The sequence below is a fragment of the Zophobas morio genome, unplaced genomic scaffold (genome assembly GCF_036711695.1).
Source record: "Zophobas morio isolate AGI-343-1 ecotype UQ-CSIRO unplaced genomic scaffold, CSIRO_AGI_Zmor_V1 ptg000031l, whole genome shotgun sequence".
In the NCBI taxonomy this organism is placed as follows: Eukaryota; Metazoa; Arthropoda; class Insecta; order Coleoptera; family Tenebrionidae; genus Zophobas; species Zophobas morio.
Window position 1 is genome coordinate 4,006,995 of NW_026972136.1, and position 22,037 is coordinate 4,029,031.

A 22,037-nucleotide genomic window follows, 5' to 3' on the forward strand; every position below is an offset into this window, starting at 1 on the left:
AACCGAACGCTCCAAAAGCTTGCAAACGTTTTAAGGTTATCGTAATCATGGTGAATCGTAAATCAAAATTTATTCGTTTTCCCCTTCACAATCGATGACGTTATCTCAAAATTTTGGCTAATAAATCGTCTCTGAAATACGCAAAATATTATGACCTGTGGTTTATCAATGCACTCATAGTCTTTAGAATTACTTACACAGGGTGGCTCAAAAAAATTAATGAATGAGGCGTTCTTTTTATTTTGTTCCATTTTTCGTTTATTCAACTTTAAATTTTTTAATTTTTCATTTTCTCGATGTTTCAAATTTTGTAATTTTTCGTTTTTTCAATTATTTGTTTTGTAATTTTTCGATTTTTAAATTTTTCGTTTCCTTAAATTTTCAAGATCTTAATTTTATTTTTCATTTTCCCGCTTTTTAATTTCCTTTATTTTTTCAATTTTATAATGTTTCATTATTCAATTTTTTAATTTCGCAATTTTTGGATTTCCAATTATCCGATTTTCCTGTTTTTTCAATTTTCAATATTTCGATTTTACAACACAGTTCCTTTTTTCGATTTTTAAATTTCTCAATTGTTAATTTTTCGATTTTATATAACAATTTTTCGTTTTTTCATTCTCTTTATTTTTTCGATTTTATAATTTTTCGTTTATTCAATTTTTCAATCTTTCATTTTTAATTTCTCCATTTTCCAATTTCTAAATTTTTCAATTTCGCAATTTTTGGATTACCAATTATTGGATTTTCCGGTTTCTTTAATTTTCGATATTTCGATTTTACAGTATACATTTCGTATTTTCGATTTTGCACTTTTTCGATTATTAAGTTTCTCAATTTTAATTTTTCGTTTTTCAATTCTTCGTGCCCTTAAATTTCCAAGTTCTTGATTTTAGTTTTCAGTTTCCCGATTTTTTAACTTTCATTTTCTCGATTTTACATCACAATTTTTCGTTTTTTCATTTCCTTTATTTTTTCAATTTTATGATTTTCCGTTTATTCAATTTTTTTAATTTTCAGTCTTTGATTTTTAATTCCCCGATTTTCCAATTTCTAAATTTTTCAATTTCGCAATTTTTGGATTTCCAATTATCCGATTTTCCTGTTTTTTTAATGTTCAATATTTTGAATTTACAATACACAGTTCCTATTTTCGATTTTGTCCTTTTTCGATTTTTAAATTTCTCAATTATTAATATTTCGATTTTACGTCACAATTTTTCGTTTTTTCATTTCCTTTATTTTTTCAATGTTATAATTTTTCGTTTATTCAATTTTTCAATCTTTGATTTTTAATTCCGCGATTTTCCACTTTCAAAATTTTTCAATTTCGCAATTTTTGGATTACCAATGATTCGATTTTCCGGTTTCTTTAATTTTCGATATTTTGATTTTACAGTATACATTTCGTATTTTCGATTTTGCACTTTCTCGATTTTTAAGTTTCTCAAATTTTAATTTTTCATTTTTCAATTCTTCGTGTCCTTAAATTTCCAAGATCTTGATTTTAGTTTTCACTTTTCCGATTTTTCAATTTTCATTTTCTCGATTTTACATCGCAATTTTTCGTGTTTTCATTTCCTTTAATTTTTCTATTTTATAATTTTCCGTTTATTCAATTTTTCAATCTTTGATTTTTAATTCCTCGATTTTCCAATTTCTAAATTTTTAAATTTCGCAATTTTTGGATTACCAATTATTTGATTTTCCGGTTTCTTTAATTTTCAATATTTCGATTTAACAGTATACATTTCGTATTTTCGATTTTTCAATTCTTCGTTTCCTTAAATTTCCCAGATCTTGATTTTAGTTTTCACTTTTCCGATTTTTTAATTTTCGTTTTCTCGATTTTATATCACAATTTTTCGTTTTTTCATTTCCTTTATTTTTTCAATTTTATAATTTTTCGTTTATTCAATTTTTCAAATTTTCATGTCAGTCTTTGATTTTTAATTCCTAGATTTTCCAATTTCGCAATTTTTGGACTACCAATTATTCGATTTTCCGGTTTCTTTAATTTTCAATATTTCGATTTTACAGTATACATTTCGTATTTTCCATTTTTTGGTTTCTCAATATCTCAATTTTTAATTTTTCGTTTCTTTAAATTTTCAAGATCTTGATTTTAGTTTTCACTTTCCCGATTTTTTCATTCTCATTTTCTCTATTTTATATCACAATTTTTCGTTTTTTCATTTGCTTTATTTTCTCAATTTTATAATTTTTCGTTTATTCAATTTTTCAAATGTTCAGTCTTTGATTTTTAAATTTCTAAATTTTTCAATTTTACAATTTTTGGATTTCCAATTTTCCGATTTTCCTATTTCTTTAATTTTCAATATTTCTTTTTTAAAATACACATTTCGTTTTTTCGATTTTGCACTTTTCTGATTTTTAAGTTTCTCGATTTTTAATCTGTCCATTTTTCAATTTTTAGACTTTTCGTTTTTCCAATGTTTCCATTTTTTTATTCGAAAGGTTGAAAAAACGAAAAATTGCTAAATCGAAAAATGCAAATCGAACAACTGAAGAAACGAAAAATTGGAAAGAAATAACAAATGGAATCGAAAAATTAGAAAACTCAAATATTGTAAAATTAAAAATCGAATACAAAAAATCCGAAAACCAAAACATCTTCCGTAAAGACGAAAAATCGAAAAACTGAGAAATCAGGAATATGAAAAATCTATAAGTTAGAGGACGAAACGTCGAAAACTCGAGAAATCAGAAAATCGAAAAGTAAAAAAAAACTGAAAATTGAAAAATCTTCCGGAATGTCGAAAAATCGAAAAATTGGAAAATCAGGAAAATGATAAGTAATAAAAAATGCAAGTCAAAAAACTGAAAACCAGAAAAGCGGAAAAGGCAAAAATTGAAAACTCGAATATCGAAAAATCTAAAACTCGAATGTCGAAAGATAAAAAAATTGAAAATTGAAAAAACGAAAATTCGGAAATCGAAAAATTGAAAAATTAGATATCGAGAAACTGAAAAATCGAATAAATGAAAAGTTTTAAATTCCAATAACAATTAAAAAATGGAATAATTCTAAAATCGTAAAGTTGAAAATGTGAAGCATTCTAAAAATTATAATTATCATTACATGTTTAAAAACATCGAAAAAACGATATTTTGAAAAATCGAGAAATTGAAAAATCTAAAAAAAAATTAAAAATTAAAAAATCTAAAAGTTGAAAAATCGAATACTTGAAAACCGAAAAAGTGGAAAATCCAAAAACTGAAAAATTTCACATTGTAAAAAAGAAAAATATATAATCAGAACATTGGAAAACCGAAAAATTGAAATAGGCAAAAATTGGAAAATCGAAAAACCGAAAAATTTAAAAATGAAAAGCCGAACAGTTGCATGTTGTGATAAAATTGAAGAAACAAAAAAAAGAAATTAAAAATTGAAAAGTGCAAATCGAAAATTTGACGAATCGAAAAATCAAGAAATTCAAATAAAAAAATTCTAAAACTGAAATCAAAAATTGAAGAAACGAAAAATTAAAAAATCTGAAAGTTGAAAAACCGAAAAAATGAAAAACCGAAAAATTCAAAAATCCAAAAATTGAAAATGTTCTTATAGGAAAAATAGAAAAATAATAAACCGAAGCGAAAAAATGAAGATACGAAAAATTGAAAAATCGAAAAATTAATTAAAAATTGAAAATTCGTGAAACTGCAAATCTAGACAATGAACCAAACGTTGGAAAATCGAAAAACTGAAAAATTTAAAAATGAAAACTCGAATGGTTCCAAATTGTTGGATTGAAGAAACGAAACAAAATTAAAAATGGCAAACCGCAAAATTAAAGGAACGAAAAATTGAAGACCCAAAAATTGTAAAATAAAAAAATTATATAACCGTCAAAATTGTAAAGTTGAAAAGTAAAAAAATTAAAAATCGAATATAAAAAATCCGAAAACCAAAAATCCAAAAATTGGGAAATCAGGAAAATAAAAAATCTATAAGTTAAAGGATGAATAATCAAAAACTCGAGAAATCAGAAAATAAAAAAAAAGTTAAAAAAATCGAAAATTGAAAAAACGAAAATTCGGAAATCGAAAAATTGAAAAATTCGATATCGAGAAATTAAAAAATCTAAAAATAGGGAAATAAGAAAATCGAAAAGTAAAAAAAAAATTAAAGTCAAAAGACTGAAAAACGGAAAAACTGAAAAATGGATAAGGAAAAAACAAAAAATTCTAAAATCGTAAAATTGAGAAGGTGAAGCATTCTAAAAAATATAATTATCATTCCTTATTTAAAAATTGAAGAAACGAAATTTTGAAAAATCGAGAAAATGAAAAATCTAAAATGAAAAATTAAATAATCCAAAAGTTGAAAAATTGAAAAACCGAATAATTTAAAAATGAAAAGCCGAACAGTTGCATGTAATAAAATTGAAGAAACAAAAAAAAATAATAATTAAAAATTGAAAAGTTGCAAATAGAAAATTTGAAGAATCGAAAAATTGAGAAATAAAAATAAAAAATTCTAAAACTGAAAATGAAAAATAGAGATCAAAAACTGAATAAACGAAAAATTCAAAAATTCAAAAATTGAAAATGTTCATATTCGAAAAATAAAAAATAATAAACCGAAGCGAAAAATTGCAAATCGAGAAACTGAAGATGTGAAAAAAATGAAAAATTGCAAATGAAAATTTTGAATAATCGAAACAACCACAAAAAAAAAATCAAAAAAGTCTAGAATACGCAAATTGAAAAAGTGAAATATTTTAAAAATTATTATTACATATTTGAATTGAAAAATAGAAATCAAAAAATGAAGAAACGAAAAATTAAAAAACATGAAAATTGGAAAACCGAAAAAATGGAAAACCGAAAAATTCAACATTCCAAAAATTGAAAAAATTCATATTAGAAGAATAAAAAAATAATAAATCGCAGCGAAAAATTGAAATTCGAGAAATTGAAAATACGAAAAATTGAAAAATCGAAAAATTAATTAAAAATTGAAAACTCGTGAAACTGCAAATCTAGAAATTGAACCATTCAAACGTTGGAAAATTGAAAAACTAAAAATTTTAAAATGAAAACTCGAAGGGTTCCATATCGTAAGATTAAAGAAACAAATGGCAAACCGAAAACTTTAAGAAACGAAAAATTGAAATTGGAAAAACAAAAAATCATTAATTGGAATATTAAAATAACGAAAAATTGTAAAAGTAAAGAATATAAAAAACGGAAACGAAAAACTGCAACTCGATAATTTGAAGAAATGAAAAATTATTGAAAAATAAAAAATTAAAAACTCGACAAATTTTAAATCCAAAATTCGTAAGTTGAAGAAACGAAAAAAAATTAAAACTGAAAAGACCAACAAATATAAGATCGAAAAATTGAATAACTGTAAAAAAAAAAGAAAATAAAAAACCGAAACGAAACATTGCAAATCCAAAAATTTGACGAAATGAAACATTAAAGAACCAAAAAATTTAAAAACTAAAATTGGAAACTCCAAAAATTTTAAATCGAGAAATTGCAATATCTAAAAACTGAAGGAACAAGAAAATTAAAAAACTGAAAAATCGTAACTCGAAAAATTTAAGAAACGCAAATCGAAAAATTGAAAAAATTAAAACCGGAAAAAAAAACAAAATTGTAAAATTGAAACATTGAAAAATCGAACAATTTGAAAAATGAAGAAAATAAAAAACGGAAACAAAAAATTGCAAATCGAAAATTTGAAGAAATGAAAAATTAAAGAATAAAAAAAACTGAAAAACGAAAAATTGAAAAAATAAAAAAATTGAAAAACTAAAATTCTAAAACTCTAAAACTCAACAAATTTTAAATCGAAAAATTGCAATATCTAAAAATTGAAGAGACAAGAAAATTAAGAAAAAACTGAAATATAGTAAATCGAAAAATTGAAGAAACGAAAAATTAAAAAAAAAAAATTATCAAATTGAAACACTGAAAAATCAAAAAATTGGAAAAATAAAGAAAATAAACGTAAAACTGCAAATTGAAAAATTAAAAATTGAGAAAATAAAGAAAATAAAAAACCGAAATGAAAAACTGCAAATCGAAAAATTGAAAACTCGATAAACTCAAATTGAAAAATTGCAAAATCAAAAAAATTGAAGGAATCAAAAGTTGGAAAATTGAAAAACTGAAAAATTTAAATTTGAAAACTAGAAAAATTGCAAATCGAAAAAATGAAAATTGAACAATTGAAAAATTCAAGTCCATAAGCTGGGAGTGTTATTTCCGCCACTGGTTTTTACTTTATAGAGGGAATCAAAAAACAAAAATCGCAAAAAAATATATATAATTTTTCAAAGTCCTGTTAAAATAACCTTCGACCAATTTTTACTATATGTGTTAATACCCTGTAAAATTTGTAGTTGTTGGGGGCGCCTACCAAATATTCACATTCATTTATTTACAAATTTACAATTTTACGTTGTTTATGTTTACATTTGGACATCGCCACCACGCATTCGTGTGAGGTCTAATTTTTATTTTATTTTTTGGCAACCTAAACGACCACTATATTCGCCGCTTTATTACTTACCCACACAATATTAATAATAATAATAATAATAACGGTTTATTATACGCACTCATGTTGTTACTTAAAGTACCACACGATAAAAAAAGTCCTCTAGTAAGCAATGTAATTCGTTTTTAAAATGATAATATTGCCAACACAAACGCATAAAATCACTAATAAAATCGAGAAACAACAACGGACCAAATACAAATTTCGCCCACAACTCACCAGGACTCGGGTCGATCCCCGCCAGGAGCTCCAGCGGCGTCCTCAAAACGGACAACTTCCCCGGATCCCCGGTCCTCTGCAGGGCGATGACCAGCTCCTGGACCGATTGAGCAAAAGACTGAGGAGTTTGCAGCTTGTCGATGATGCTCTGCATGTGGGACTTGTGGGCGGTGTCCCCGTAGAGCAGCGCCGACCATTGGTCTGGGGCGATCCTGAGACCCGCTTCGGTTGCAATTTGGACGATTTGGGCGTCGTGCTCGCGACGTAAGGCTTCGTAAGTGCGGAATTCTTCCTTGAGTTGCATCAGGGAGGAGTCTCCTTCGCGTTTCGATACCTGGGGAGCTCGAAAATGAAAAACTGGCGCCCGACCGACCTTCGCGCGCTTACTTTAAAACATGACGCCCTGTAGAGGAGTTGGACCACGTGACCTATGCTAGTCTTCGAGGCTTGCGGAAAGTGGGGTTCCAGGCGCTGGACGACGAACATCACCAGGACCTTCCTCGACAGGGCCGAGCCGTCTTCCAGGGCTAGAAGGACTAGTTTTAACACCTCTTCCTGCATGGCTGCGTGAAATAGAAAGCGTTTTAGTGTTGGAAGGTGAAAATCGTGGGCGTCGGGTCAACCCCACCACCGATTTGATGACGTCACGGTAAAAGTGCTAAGCAAACCTTAGTCAAAATGGCACGATTAAAATTCGAAACAATCGTCAATAAAATGCAGTATACATTACCCTTCAAATTTATTTACATATTTGAAGGCCGCATTAACAACGTTGTGCTGTGGTTAGCAACAATTTTGCCTAGTTTCGACTTAAAAAAAAAAAAAAACTAAAATACTCTAGGTGTAGTCTCAATAAAAATGAACTTAATAATAAATAACAATAAACGATAAAAGGTCACAGAATAACGCAATTTTCTTTTTGTTGCGTAGACATTACGTGATACATTGAATTAAAAAAGTCTGTGTCTTAGAAAAAATGTTTTCTTCTAACCTTGACTCAGAACCGCCTTCATTAAATTTTTATTTATTTATAGTGGCTCAGAATTCATTCTAAAATTATTCAAAATGACTACAAGCTTTGTTGAACCGCCCCAGCTTCCCACAAGCCTACTATTACATTTTTTATAACTCCCTAAACAAATAATCAACGTGTTATGTAACACTCGATGTTTCTATGAATTGTTGATCGTAATAATTTGTACAATGTTTTGTTGTGTTTAATTCAGACAAATAAAACAAACAAAGGAAAATCTTGAGAAATATAAAAAAATTCCAACCTGATTAATTCTCCCGACACGAAATTCTATGTGTGTATAAAGTTTTATGGCTAAACGTGAAAACATTATTTTATGGAAATAAGTCTCGAGAAACACTTCGTTCTTAATCAACCGCAAGTTAGCGCTTCTTCCATTGAGGTTGCAGGTGAACAAACTTTACACTTTGTTTACAAGTGAAAAATTTTAATCATTTATGTTACCGCGAACTGTAACTGAATCCATAAACCATAAAAGCGAATAAACAACGAAAACCCTCAGAACGTACAACAGGTGGATAATTACGGCTTTGAGGACGTTTATTTTCTTATCGGAGTTTTTCCTTTCCATATTTACTGTGAAAACAAAATTTGCAAGCAGATTAACCAACGCCGAAATCTAAACATTTTTTGAAGTTGCTTGGATTCTCGGAATTCGGTCGGTGCGAATTTTTCCGTAGCGACTTGTTTCATGTAAGAGTTGCTTTCCTCGTAGTTTTCCGTCTGTGTGGATTTTTATTACACAGATAGTTCCATCGAAACGCGAACCACAATTTGATTAATCATCCCAGCAACGATTTGATGACGCCCCCACAATTTTTTTCTAATAAACGTAATTTAATAAATCTTAATAACTTGCTCTTGTACTTGTGGTTTATGAATCCGTCTTGAATTTTACACATCATATAGTGATGGTGAACGACGATTCTGTGGCGCCATCAAATTGCATAATTTTTCAGAAAAAATCACACTAAAAAAAATAAATGTTGAAAAAAGCGACAAAAATTGCAAAAATGACTACAAATGCGACTAAAAATATTATAGAATAATGCGAAAAAAAGAAACCAAAAAACACGATTAAAAAAAAAAAAAACGATAACAAAGTTCAAAAAAAAACCTAAAAAAATCAATTCTAAAAAAATACAAAATAGGCCCCAAAAAGAGGAGCGAAAAATGTGTTTAAAAGAGGAGGAAAAAAAGTGACAAAAAAATAGCAATGAAAAAATATAGAAAATGTTCACAAAAAAAGTCTAAAAAAAAATCCGACTTAAAAAGAAACATAAAAGAATAAAATTATATAATCGGAAAGAAAATAAAAAACCGAAACGAAAAATTACAAAACGAAAAACTGAAAATTTGTAAAAACGAAAAATAGAAAAATTTAAAAATGAAAAACTGAAGACTCGAAAAATTGAAAAATAAAAATCGAAAAATTCTAAAACCGTAAAACTGAAAAGGGGAAATTTTTTTAAAATTATTTTTATTATTATTATTACCTACTTAAAATGAAAACTAGAAAAACTGCGAATCAAAAATTGAAGAAAAGAAAAACTAAAAAATCCGAAAGTTGAAAAACTGAAAAATTTATAAATCCAAACATCATACTGAAAAAAAAAGAAAAATTATGAAATCAGAACTTTGAAAAATCCAAAAATTGGAAAAATAAAGAAAATAGAAAACAGAAGAGAAAAATTGCAAATCAAAAAATTGAAGATATGAAAAATTAAAAATCGAAAAATTAATTAAAAACTGAAAACTCGTGAAACTGCAAATCTAAAAATTGAAAGAACCAATAGTTGGAAAATCGAAAAACTGAAAAATTTAAAAATGAAAACAAAATTGAACAATTAAAAAAATTTAAAACTGAACAAAAAAGTTGGAAAAAAGCGTCAAAAATTGCTGAAACGACTACAAAAAAGCGACTAAAAAAAGAAAAAAATCAATTCTAAAAAGAAACAAAGTTTGCCACAAAAAGAGGCGCGGAAACAGATTAAAAAAGAGGAAAAATTGACAACTAAATTCCCGAAAAATAGGTGTAAAAAATCTGACAAAAAAAGACAAAAAAAAACGACAAAACGGCGGCAAACAAGTCCGAAAAAAAGGAGTCAAAAATCCGACTAAAAAAATAACAAATGGGTCAAAAAAATCGAAAAAAAACACAAAAAACCAGAACAAAAAGGGGTCACCAAAAAGGAGACTTTAAAATGCGATAAAAAAAACCAAACAAAATGTTGATAAAAAAAAAAAAACCAAAAATTGCGGACAAAAAAAATCCACAAACATTCGAAAAAGACTTTATAAGAGTAAAAAAGTTGACTTGAAAAAAAAAGGTAAAAAAAAAAAACAAAAAACGACAATAATGGACGATAATGAGAAAAAAAGCAAGAAAAAATAAAGAAAAAAAAAATGGAGGCATCAAAAAGGCGCTAACAAAACGCTATTAAAAAAAATGTTGATCAGAAAAAAAAACGAAAAAAAGCAGACAAAAACAACAGAAAAAAATCAGTTTAAAAAAGAAAAAAAATGAAAGAAAAGGCGACAAAAATTGCAGAAACGCCTACAAACAAGCGACTAAAAAAATTATAGAATATTGCGACAAAAAAAAAAACGATAACAAAGTCCACAAAAACAAATAAATAAAAGAACAATTCTAAAAAGAAACAAAATATGTCACAAAAAGAGGCGCAAAAAAGGCAAAAAAAAGCGACAAAAGAATATAGTAAAATTGAAAAGCGAAAACAAGGCCAAAAGAGTAAATTTATATAATAGAAAATAAAATAAAAAAACCAAAACAAAAAATTACAAATCGAAAATTTGAAGAAACGAAAAACTGAAAAATAAAAAAATTCTAAAAGCCTAAAACTGAAAAGGGGAAAATTTTAAAAAATCATAATTATTATTATTACGTATTTCAAATAAAAACTAGAAAAACTGCGATTCAAAAATTGAAGAAAAGAAAAATTTAAAAATCCGAAAATTGAAATACCGAAAAATTCAAAAATCCAAAATTTGAAAACATTCATCCTGAAAAAAAAAGAAAAATCCGAAAATTGAAAAAATAAAACCAAAGGGAAAAATGGAAGATATGAAAAATTTAAAAATCGAAAAATTAATTAAAAATTGAAAACTCGTGAAACAGTAAATCTAAAAACTGAAACCTCCAACAGTTGGAAAATCGAAAAACTGAAAAATTTAAAAATGGAAACTCGTAAAATTGAAATTGGAAAATTAAACAAGAATAAAATCCGAACATTTAAAATCGAAAAATTGTCAAAATAAAGAAAAAAAAAGTTGGAAAAAACCGACAAAATTGCTGAAACGACTACAAAAAAGCGACTAAAAAAATTATAGAATAATGCGACAAAAAAAAAAAAAAAGAAACAAAAAAAGGCGATAATAAACTCCACAAAAAATCTACAAAAATCAATTCTAAAAAGAGACAAATTATGGTACAAAAAGAGGCGTGGAAAATGTGATTAAAAAAGGTGAAAAAGACAAAAAAGGCGGTAAAAAAAAGCAAACAAGGCCAAAAGATGCCTAGAAAAATCTACACATAAAATTGGCGATAAGAAAACGAAAAAAGGAGGACACAAAGTCCACAAAAAATCCAACTAAAAAAAAAAAGAGCGAAAAAAGGCAGACAAAAAGGTCGCAAAAAGACGACAAAAAAGGGCGATTAAAAATGACAAAAAATGTAGAAAAAAAAGATAAAAAGGCGACAATTAAGTCCAGAAACATATGTAAAAAAGTGACCAAGAGACGCAAAAAAAATTGCTATAAGAAAAGCTACAAAAAAAAAACCGAAAAGCTAACGAAAACAAAAGAAAATGAAATAAGCGAAAATATAGCGACAGAAATGCACCGAAAAAGTAAAAAAAATTCGACTGAAATAGACACAAACAAGCCCAAAAAAGGCGATAAAAAACGCAAGAAAAAAATTGTAATAAAACTGACGACAAAAAATACAAAAAAAAATGAAACAAAAAATCCTACTAAAAAAGAGATAAAAAATGTTAAAAAAAGGAAAAAGTCGCAAAAAAGACTACAAAAAAAAAAAAATGTCAGAAAATTGCGACAAAAAAAAAAGATAATAAGACGATGAAAAAGGAGTCAATTAAGTTCATAAAAGCGGGCGCAAACCAATGACAAAAACAAGTGTTGACAAAAATTTCAAATGTCGAAAAAAGAAAATCGCTATTAAAAAAAAGCTACAAAAAAACGAAACAGGACAGAGAAAAATTAAGAAAAAAAAAAGTTGAAAAAAGGACAAAAAACAACACAAAATACATAAATTTCAACAACAAAAAACAAAAATGGCGACAAAAAAGCTAAAAAGTGGGGACAAAAACTCCACAAAAAAAGACCAAAGAAAAAACGACGAAAAAGGGCCCAAAAAAGCGACAAAAGAAGTCGTAAATAAAATACAAAAAAAAAAACCGAAAAAAGACAAAAAATTTTAACAAAAAAAAAGGCGACTAAAAAAATGTGAAAAGTAAGGTGGTTAATAAAGGAAAAAAAAAGGGCCAAAAAGGGGAAAAGCGAAAATGGATATAAAAAAGCAACGAAAAAAATGTGACACTAGAAAATGAACAAAAAGCAGAAGGTGCCAAAGAAGTCAAACCAAAAACGTATAAAAAAGCCCAAAAAAGTCGGAACAGGACCAAAGGGCGACAAAAAAACAAGTCATAAAAATAGAACAAAAAAAGCCAAATTGAACCCCGTTGAAAAAAGTGACAAAATAAAACAGAAAAAAAAAGATTACAAAAGGCAACTAAAAATGGACAAAAAAAGGCGACTCAGAAAAACGCGACAAAGCAGCAAAATTCTGAACTGACCCCAAACGAAAAAATCTACACGATATTCCTAAACTTTTACGAAATTAGTCTAGTAGTTTTGGTGATTATCTGTCAATTAACGGCGCCAGACGACACAGCCACAAATGGGCGACCCACTTTTTCATACTCTAGGGGTTACGAAACGTCGATAACAGACAATTGGCCGTTTGCCGGATGTAGTGTCTCTATTTGTGATACTACAAGGGTTTATGGCCTCACTAAACTTCCTAATGGGATGTTGTAATTCCTTTTATGCGGTTAGTTACGGGCTCACTCCTAGCGTCATAAATCAAGGATTTGTCTCAATATCTTGCCACCTCAATATTACCTGCTGGGTAATCCGCTTAACCCTTTTTGGTACATTAAAACAACACAAACAAAATTTACACAATACCCTAATTTTACAACAGCCATATAACCTTGTAGTACCTGAGACACCATACCCTATTAGGCTATGGAACCAATAAGTTAGATTTTGCTAAAAGATAACACTGAGTTAATATTTGATTAATGTCGACTAAACTTTATTTATCTAAGTATTCCTCAAAAAGTTGATGACGTCACCACAAAGATTATTAAAGCAACGTTTATTAGTGCATATGCCTTTAGATACACCGCTGCTTGTGTTTTTGTAATACACTTTTATTTTATAACACAGATTACTTAATTTAATTTAATATTTCTAAAAATGGCAACAATGCAATGTGCCATATGTTACACTGTAGATAGATATCTAAATTAATATGTTAATCCTCATAAAAAATGTATATTTGAAAATAATAATAATAATAATAATAGCATTTGTTGTGCTTCAAAAGTAGGTAAATACCGCTTACATAACTTGGCAGATTTCATCACAACTGTGTAAATTCCGGAATGAAGTAATTTTATAAAAAAAAGTCATCTCCATAGGAAACAATGTTAAGTAAAGAGAAATTAGTTCACAATTTTCCACGTTTTAAAACCACATCTGTTATCTTATTAATGTAACTTTCGTCTTATTAAAGACCGTCAAGGTGCCCGATTTCGGTTTCCCTTTATAAATAACAAGTAGTAAGCCGAACTGTCTTACCTGGTCCCAGAAACTGGCACCCCCTGGCCCTCACCGCCGCCCACAGGTTCGCCGAGAGCTGCTGCGGGTTCTGGTGCTGCAAAATCAGCTCCGTCACCGTCCGCTCCCCCAGCGACCTTGCCGCCCTCATCGCCCTCGTCCTGCCCTCATCCTCCACCAGCTGGCAGTTGATCAGCGTCACCAGCTTCCGCTGCATCGGCCTCGACAGAATGCTCCCGCTCCCGCACACGTTCCCGTTCGGATGGGGCTTCAGGTACATCGCCAGCTCCTCGACGCACTTCCTCGAGTCCTGGTAGTACGCCACGTTGTCCCTCGACACGATCTTCTGGTCCACCGCGTCGTCATCCTTCTTGATCAGGGGCCCCACCAGCTGCAGCAGCGCCGTGTTCACCGGCAGACTCTCAATGTCGATGCTGATGGTGGTCTGGTCGAAGGGGCACTGCTTCCGGTGCAGGTTGGACAGGCAGGTCTTGCACACCGTGTGCCCGCAGCCCAGGCTGATGGGGCTCCGGTGGGCGACGTCAAATGCATTGCAGCAAACGGGACAAGACAGGAACTCCGTCCACTGTGGAGCCTGAATTGGCATTCTGCGAAGGTTATTCGGTTGTAGCTTGGGGGTTTATTAGATTAGTGCCTGGCATCATCACTTGTCAGATCAGGTGATGACACTTGCTGCCACTGTGGCACTTGTGGGGGGGCGAATGGGGCTGGTGCGACTGAGGGGGTTCACGGGGCGAAAAAGGGGCTTCGGGATTTGTGGGGACCGAATTGGCTTTGTGGGATGGGAATTGCTCACATCATCACTTGTCAAAATCAGGTGATGACACTTTTGGTGCCAATGTGGCAATTCGGGGGGCGAAGGCTTTGGGGGGTGGGAGAGGCGGGGGCGGCTGGGGGCGACGGGGACGGTAGACGAGGGCTTACCTTACTTAATCTACAAGAGAACATCACATCATGAAGCACCACCAGACATCACAACAATGTTGTGAAATCTTCTCGAACGTCATACGTCAATGAGAAGGTGATCGCACTCTGCGCACTAGACATACCGATCATTTTCCATAATACGTGTTGCGCACTGTTGGCGGCGATTGGGTGGCTTAATCGGGGGGATTTCGTGGATTTTGGCCAAAACAATGGAAATTTCGGAGAAAATGGAGAGATTTTCGGTTTTTATTTATTTTTTCGGTTGACATAAACATTTGGTTCGGTGGAGTGGGGCTGAGAACGATATGCAAATATGTACAGAGTGATTCATCACAAATTTCCAACACGTTATTACGAGTACATATTTGTTTCCATTGATAATCGAATTTAAGGTCGACGATAAGTTTTCAAGTGTATGTTCAATGTTCAGTACATGTTAAATCTATTTTAGGGACGGGCCATTTATAAGTACAAATGGAATGCAAAACGAATAAAAAATAATCGGTATCACACTAGAACTACAAAATTAGATAGAAACTTTTTTATAAATTAATCAAATATAACTTGAGAATGCCTTAAATTAAGTTCAATTAATTTTTTTAATGATCATCAGACCGTGCGTTACGAGTCTATTATGACGTCATCGACTTTATTAATGGAAGTGTACCAGGTGTTCTACCACCCTTTTTCCATTAATTAATTAGCCAATAACACGTGACGTCATGTTGTGGCGGGAACTCAGCGTTTGACAAGCGCCGTGAAACTCCATAAGCGACAATGTTAACATTTTCGCATTTTATTTAAAAGTGTGGGTATTTATTTAGAAAATAAACACGTGAATAGCTCCTTTCATATCTTTTCTGTGTGTCAGGGTGCTTTTTTTGGCGATTTGAGTTTAGAAATACATAACAAAAATAAAAATACAGAACACTGTTTTGATCTGAATTCCTCGTCATCCAAAATACATCCGTGTGTTTTAAGCGGGAAATTGTAAATTAATATTTTCGTTTGAGGTTACTGTGACAGGTTTAAGTGAAGGTGTGTGATTTGTTTTTAAAGTATGGATAATAAGTGATTATGCACGATGTCTTTCCGTCGAAGACAAAAACAGATATGTAAAAAAGTTAAACAATTTAAACGGCGTAGATCCTTATACAATGAGTGCAAGTGATTTTAGTTTGTGTTTAGACGATGTCCCTACCATAACAATGAATACCATTCTAAACTTTTTTATTTTTAGAGTAAGTAAAATAACCCCCAATAAAACTCGTGCCTTCAAAAGTCTAGAGACATTTATTCAGTTTTCTCTTTTTTAAACAACTGTGCCTTTCAACATTACAAGTATTATGAGTGGATTTATTTTGATATCCTAAATTTTGTGATGGAACATAATCAGGATGGTCCACATCTGATAAATCTGCAGGTTTACCTAAAAGAGCACCAATGTAGTAATTTGTTAGAAACTGTAAATCTAATAAGTAGGTACTGTACCTCAAATAAAATGATCCGAACAAACATAGGAATACTTTACTTTGGCTTCGTTAAATCCACTCGTTTCAAGGCTTTTAACCAAAGCTTCCACCCTTTTCCCCATCCTGTATATATTTACCTTTATTGTTGCTAATTGCTGCGAAAGGAAAATAAATTTGTCCATATTTCTGGTGCTTCGATTCACGCAACCCACAACAGCACAAAATTTAGGCATTTTCTCCTAAAATACAAAATATTATAATATTAAGATACTAGTGTATATAAAAAACATTGATGTACATTAACAAAGAATTAATTTGCAAAACAAATAATATAAGATGCAGCGAAGTTAACCTGTACATCACATTGGAAAACATTATTTTTTAAGCATAATCAAACGTTATGGTGCGTTTTACAGATATCTACACAGTCTAGAAACTGTAACAAACTTACCAAACTATAAAAACACAGTTGACACTCTCAAATTTAAATGAATTCCGAAAATATTAGTATTGACTCTTATGAGAAAACCGGCTAGTTGTCAAAGCATACGGTATTTGTGCCGAAGAACCTGTATGTATGCGCATGCCTGAGCTGTCACTGAAAAACCCGGTAAATTCAAACGTAGGTGTTTACACTTGTCATTTAAAAAATGTGGCAAATTGAAATATATGTAATCTCATCGAATTACCAAAAGGATTAACCCCCAGTTATCACAACAGAATTTGTATCGAAATGATAAATATAATTCATAATAAGTTGATCATCGTTTGTGTTTGCGTATAACCTGTCTTAAAATTTAATATTAATGTACTTAGGGTCACACCAAAAACTGTATAATCATGCTTTCCTCCAGACATACCTACTTGCATTGAATAACCAACTTAAGTATGTGATTATAACTGTACATGATTGTTGCGTCTTTTACCCAACATAATGAAACTTAATAATACGACTTTAGTTTTTTTTATTAATTAATGTGCTATTTTCAATCAAGCGTAACATACAAAAAACGCGTAAAATAAAAATGTATTTGTAAAAAAATTGTATTTGCTTTATAGAAATAATCTGAATCAACAAAAAATACAACAACAGAATTCATCTTTACCTAACAGAAAAATACATAGTAATAGTAGCAGTAATAAAAATTATAATTACTAAATTGTATAAATAAAATTCTCATCCTATTATTTATAAAGGTGATTCTATGAGGACCTATTAATAACCCATGTCACAAAAATCCACTCATTTCTCTAGTGTTTCTGTAACCAATCAGTTCATAATAATGTTGCTTCATATTTGTCTGTCTCTTACAATTCTGCTTTGATACGTTTCTGTAGAAGGTCTTTCTGTTTCTATTATTTTGTTCCATTCCTTGTCTTCCACTACTCTGTCTAACATATCCAATAATTTCTCTATTGTATTATTTCTCTTCTTATTCAACTCATCATATTTAACAAATTTGTTCAGACTTTCAATTGCCATATTTGTATTGATCCCAGCATTTAGTCTGTAACAGTGAGCCCACATTTTAATACGTTCCATATTCTGAAAATAATGTTTTTTTAAATAATTCAAAAAATTAATTTCCCCCGCTTCAAAAAGTATCTGAAAATAACTGTTGTATAGCTCTTTAAATTTATCTTCATTTGTTTCCTTTAAAATTTTTCCCATCTCGGTCTTCATATTTTTCTTCAATTCTGTATTTTTTAATTTTGCTTTGCCTTGAATGTTCCAATTTTTTATAATATGCCAACTACACAATAAATGTCTTGGTTTTGTTTCCATAACGTTTATCCATGCATTATAATATTTTGGGTCATCATCTGTCATAAAATAGGTGGGACATAATTTTTCACCAACTTTTTTCTTTAAAGCATCTAAAAAAATTTCAAAAATTAACTGATCTTTTCTACTAGACACTAAAAATGCAACGGGAAAACCAACACCCCTATCATCTTTAACTAAAACTGTTGTTAACTCCCATCCTCTAATATTTGTGTTGTGCGTCCCATCCATACAAATAATATTTGTGAATTGTTTCAATTTAGATTCCATCACCTGGTTCATAAAGCCCACTGCAAAATCTTCATCTCTAAGAATGGAATGCCTTTCCCCTACAAGCCAAGCTAAGCATGTGCTAAACAACCAACACCACCAACTACAATCTACATGCATGAATATTTCTCTTAATTCACAGATTTTAAACAAAAATTTTACCTAATTGTAAAAAACCACATGCTAACAAAATAATAATCATATACATTACCAATTTGTTTAAATAAAAATCCATAATTTTGGCCACTTTGATTCCATTCATGCAAAACCTTTATTGTTGTTGCAGCCATATCATCAGCATTTCTAGTTTTTGATAAACTTCGACTCATGTTTCTCAAATCCATTTTTGTTAATAAGTGTAGTCTTTCCAATTTATTCCCTTTAATGGTCCGAGCATCTTTTAATATTCTCTTTTTACATACTTCATTCTTCAATTTTGAATAAATTTCTTGTTTTTCATTTTTTGTCAACCCTTGGTATCTCACCTCATCTTCATGTCCTACATGTGTTTTTATATATTTAATTTTCACTGTTCCTATAAACAATTGATGCAATTAATATACAGTAAAGTGTGCACATAGATAACATACCTTCATCAAAAATTTTTGCAGTGATTCTTGATGGACAAGTACCACAGATTTTCTTGCTACCCCCTGCCTTTGGAAATCTCTTAAATGCTTTACTTTCATAGCCTAAAATGTCCAATAATACAATATATTCTTAACAAATTACAATAATAATGTACCACTGTAGCTTTTGTTGCAGTTATAATATATCAGCTGATAGGGGTAACGCACATCTTTCTTTTGCTTTCGACTAATATATTTAACATCTCTTCGTTCTTCGCAAATCCAATTTTTAATATCTTCATGACTTAGTATCAATCTTCTACCTCTACTGTTATATTATGTTTTTATTTCAAGATGAGTTTTGAGTTCTTCATGGGATTTCAAATTTCTCTCTGGTTCATCCCCACACATTGGACAAAAAATCTTTGTTTTGCAAATCCCACCAACACTTTGATCACGGTGAAAACGCCTAAAATGTCTATTCCTGGAAGTAACAAAATTAAATTGTTTGTCACAGACAGAACACTTTATGGATTCCATTCTGGAAGAATATAGAAAAAGCGCGTTCAGACTATAGTGACAGCAATTAATGATCTTTTGCCTTTCCCGCCTTTTTGTAATGACACTAGGCTTAGGGATTTCTTCAGACCAACTGTTTTTCGAAGTTGGCAGTCCTGAATGTTCTCATGCACAAATACCGTATGCTAGTTGTCAAACGCTGCCATCTTGATGACCTCGGATGACGTCAGTGTATTTGGCTAATTAACAGTCGGACCGAAATTGGGAATTTTTGGACCCCACATCTGTTATTTAAATGTTATGACATGAAAACAGGTTGAAAATTGATTTGAAACGTGAAAATATAAACACAATGAATTTTTTTTAAGAATGTCAGTGATTTTGGGAGCTAGTGTATTAGTGGTTGCATAAGCAGAGACAATTTTAAATTTACCAAGTTTTAGCGATTACAATGGGCCAAAACTCGTACCACGAAAGGAAATCAGTTATTTATGCAAAACGAACTCATATTTTCTGTATTTATTAATTTTTTCTATAAAAATTTCTCCAAGACCCTGTAAAATCACTAGATCATCATCAGGGACTTTTGTTCTTTTTGGTGTCACCTGTGGGTGTCACTAGGGCCAGTCCACAATGACAGATAGGGATGGGCAGATTCGGTCATCAGTACGAACGGATCGTTCATCGTTCGGTCCCTACGAAGACCCGGTCGTCAAATGTCGTTCATTTCGTTCATTTCGTTCATTTCGTTCATTTCGTTCACCGTTCACTTCGTTCTTAATCATTCAAGGCTCAGGGATCTATTGATGAATCATTCGGTCTTTCGGCTCTTCGGTCAATGGTCAAATTAGTTCCCCTTTTGCTTGAATCCGATCACTTTATAGGGAAAGTCATGCTCAGAACTATCGCATAGGTATTCGAAAAAAAAAACCCCGGCCCATTGCTGTCTTATTTTTCGAATACTGCATTGTGTGATACGTCAAATTAAATCGTGTGAAATATACTATGATCTGATTCGAAAAATTAATGATTTAACGTTTATTTGGTTTTGTCTACATTTAATTTTTTTTAATGCCTCCCATTTTTTTAGAGATTCATGTAACGATTTTTTTCTGAATTCTGTGATGTAAAAATAATAATTTAATATTTAAAAAAAGTAACTTGAATTTGTGAACGCAAATAATTGTGTTAATAAATACATCACTAGCACTTTTGACACAAAAATTAAATTCGTTTTTATCACAGCTTCCAAGCAACTTTTGAGTAAAAAAAAATAATTTATTGGATCTTTCGAATCATTCGGTCGTCGCCCTTACGATTAACAATGTAGGAGCAGATTTGTTTTGTTTCCTTTTATACCTTTTCCTTACGTTCTAATGTGATGAAGCCGTGAATAGTCACGTTCATTGATTATATTATACATTACCTTTTTTACGTGGCCATAGGGATTTTTTTTATTAATAATCATTACAATAGTAATAATAATTATTTATTTACATTTATTTTTTTAGTTTCTAATGTTCAGACGTTTATGAACATTGTATATTAGTTATCGTCATAAATTGTCATTTTCGTTCCTGGTTCCTAATTTAAATTCATACTACTGGAATTAATCTGTCGGGAAAACTTATGTTCTTAGTTAATTCCATAAATAGCATAGCATGTGCTCCTAGTATTTGATACAGAACATAGAACTGTGCTGGAGCCATGATTCAAAGATCCAACGGAATCAAGATCCAGTCGAGACAATGTGAACGGTGAACGAGTGAACGAGTGAACGAAATGAACGAAAGAACGACCAGTTTGCGTTGGGAACGATTTCGGTCACTCGTTCATTCGAACGACCCGTTCAATTTGATTCGTTCGTTCGCGAACGACACATCTCTAATGACAGACATAAAATTGTGACAAAAAAGCAGCCACAGAACTCGTTATTTTACAAAATACCAGACAATGTAGCCTGTGATACCACAATCCGAGCAATTTCCATGTAAATTGCCACCGAAGACGAAGTTTTAGTGCATTGTTGATGAAAACCACCAGATTTCCTAACCTCAAAGCCTTGAAGCTGCTCAAAAATGATGAATCCGCAGGAAGTTGGGACTAAGGTGAGAGAATACCACTCCTTCTTGGAAGACACTTTAAAAAGGGACCTCGCCGACGTGCAAGCCAAGCTCGAGGACAAAGTGAAACAATACAAAGAATGGGAGGAAGTGAAGCAGGTTACGAAAGCCCTTGACGAATTCAAGGAGAAGGACTGCGATATGGTGGTACGCATGGGGTTAGGTTGTGGTGTCCACGTGACTGGTGAAGTGTCGGATTATGAGCGGACCTACGTCGACGTCGGGTTGGGTTATTTCCTGGAGATGGACACCAAGGAGGCTGATAAATATTCGGATATTAGGATGCGCAGTTTGAAAAAGGACATCGAGCATTACAGGAAGCTGGCGGTTCATATTAAAGTCAATATCAAGATGGTGTTGTTGGCTATCAATGAACTGCAGTCTCTCATGCTGAAGTAATAAACTTATCAACTTTCAAAACAATTTTATTTTAAAATATTTAAATTTAAGCTATTACACAACATGTGAACACCTTTTAATAAGTCAATACTTACATTTACATTACAAAACTATGGTATAAAACTAGCGGACTACGTACAAAATTAGACTGTTGTGAGCGTAACAAATATTTTACATCTTTTTTTAAATTTTACTTAAAAACTCACTCCTTCTGTAACATATCGTAATTTCTTTTCTTAGTTAACTACTAGATAACCATCACGTAACTACTAATA

General features: G+C 30.9%; 3 protein-coding genes and 1 long non-coding RNA gene across 8 annotated transcripts in view; 1 reads left to right on the top strand and 3 right to left on the bottom strand.

Moving 5' to 3' along the window:
* LOC135139224 (roquin-1) overlaps positions 1–14,881 on the bottom strand; it is a 35,008-nt gene extending 20,127 nt beyond the window's left edge. The window contains exons 1-4 of one of the 4 annotated variants that reach the window (XM_064069371.1): positions 14,622–14,881; positions 13,698–14,284; positions 7,145–7,320; positions 6,758–7,091 (exon numbers count right to left, since the gene is read on the bottom strand). In XM_064069371.1, the coding sequence (XP_063925441.1) occupies positions 6,758–7,091; positions 7,145–7,320; positions 13,698–14,283 (1,096 nt within the window). In that variant the 5' untranslated portion in view covers position 14,284; positions 14,622–14,881. The remainder of the gene's footprint in view (positions 1–6,757; positions 7,092–7,144; positions 7,321–13,697; positions 14,285–14,621) is intronic. The other 3 variants (XM_064069372.1, XM_064069374.1, XM_064069375.1) reach the window with 3 other exon arrangements.
* Positions 14,882–15,898: 1,017 nt separating this feature from the next.
* On the bottom strand, positions 15,899–16,643 carry LOC135139498 (uncharacterized). 2 transcript variants are annotated; one of them, XR_010282161.1, is made up of 3 exons: positions 16,548–16,643; positions 16,116–16,335; positions 15,899–16,053 (listed from the first exon to the last, which is right to left on the bottom strand). It is a non-coding gene; the product is annotated as an uncharacterized LOC135139498 (long non-coding RNA). The 2 variants fall into 2 exon arrangements; XR_010282160.1 differs by having other exon boundaries at positions 15,899–16,335.
* Positions 16,644–17,206: 563 nt separating this feature from the next.
* LOC135139280 (uncharacterized) lies at positions 17,207–19,055 on the bottom strand. Its single transcript, XM_064069462.1, has 5 exons — positions 18,898–19,055; positions 18,743–18,844; positions 18,315–18,687; positions 17,409–18,255; positions 17,207–17,356 (listed from the first exon to the last, which is right to left on the bottom strand). Exons 3-5 carry the CDS (start codon positions 18,494–18,496, stop codon positions 17,348–17,350), a joined length of 1,038 nt encoding a protein of 345 aa, XP_063925532.1. The 5' UTR covers positions 18,497–18,687; positions 18,743–18,844; positions 18,898–19,055; the 3' UTR covers positions 17,207–17,347.
* A 2,077-nt stretch (positions 19,056–21,132) lies between these two features.
* LOC135139251 (protein UXT homolog) lies at positions 21,133–22,019 on the top strand. The gene is made up of 2 exons (XM_064069414.1): positions 21,133–21,758; positions 21,814–22,019. The coding sequence occupies exons 1-2, from the start codon at positions 21,319–21,321 to the stop codon at positions 21,881–21,883; spliced, it is 510 nt and encodes a 169-aa protein (XP_063925484.1). The 5' UTR covers positions 21,133–21,318; the 3' UTR covers positions 21,884–22,019.
* Positions 22,020–22,037: the final 18 nt, after the last annotated feature.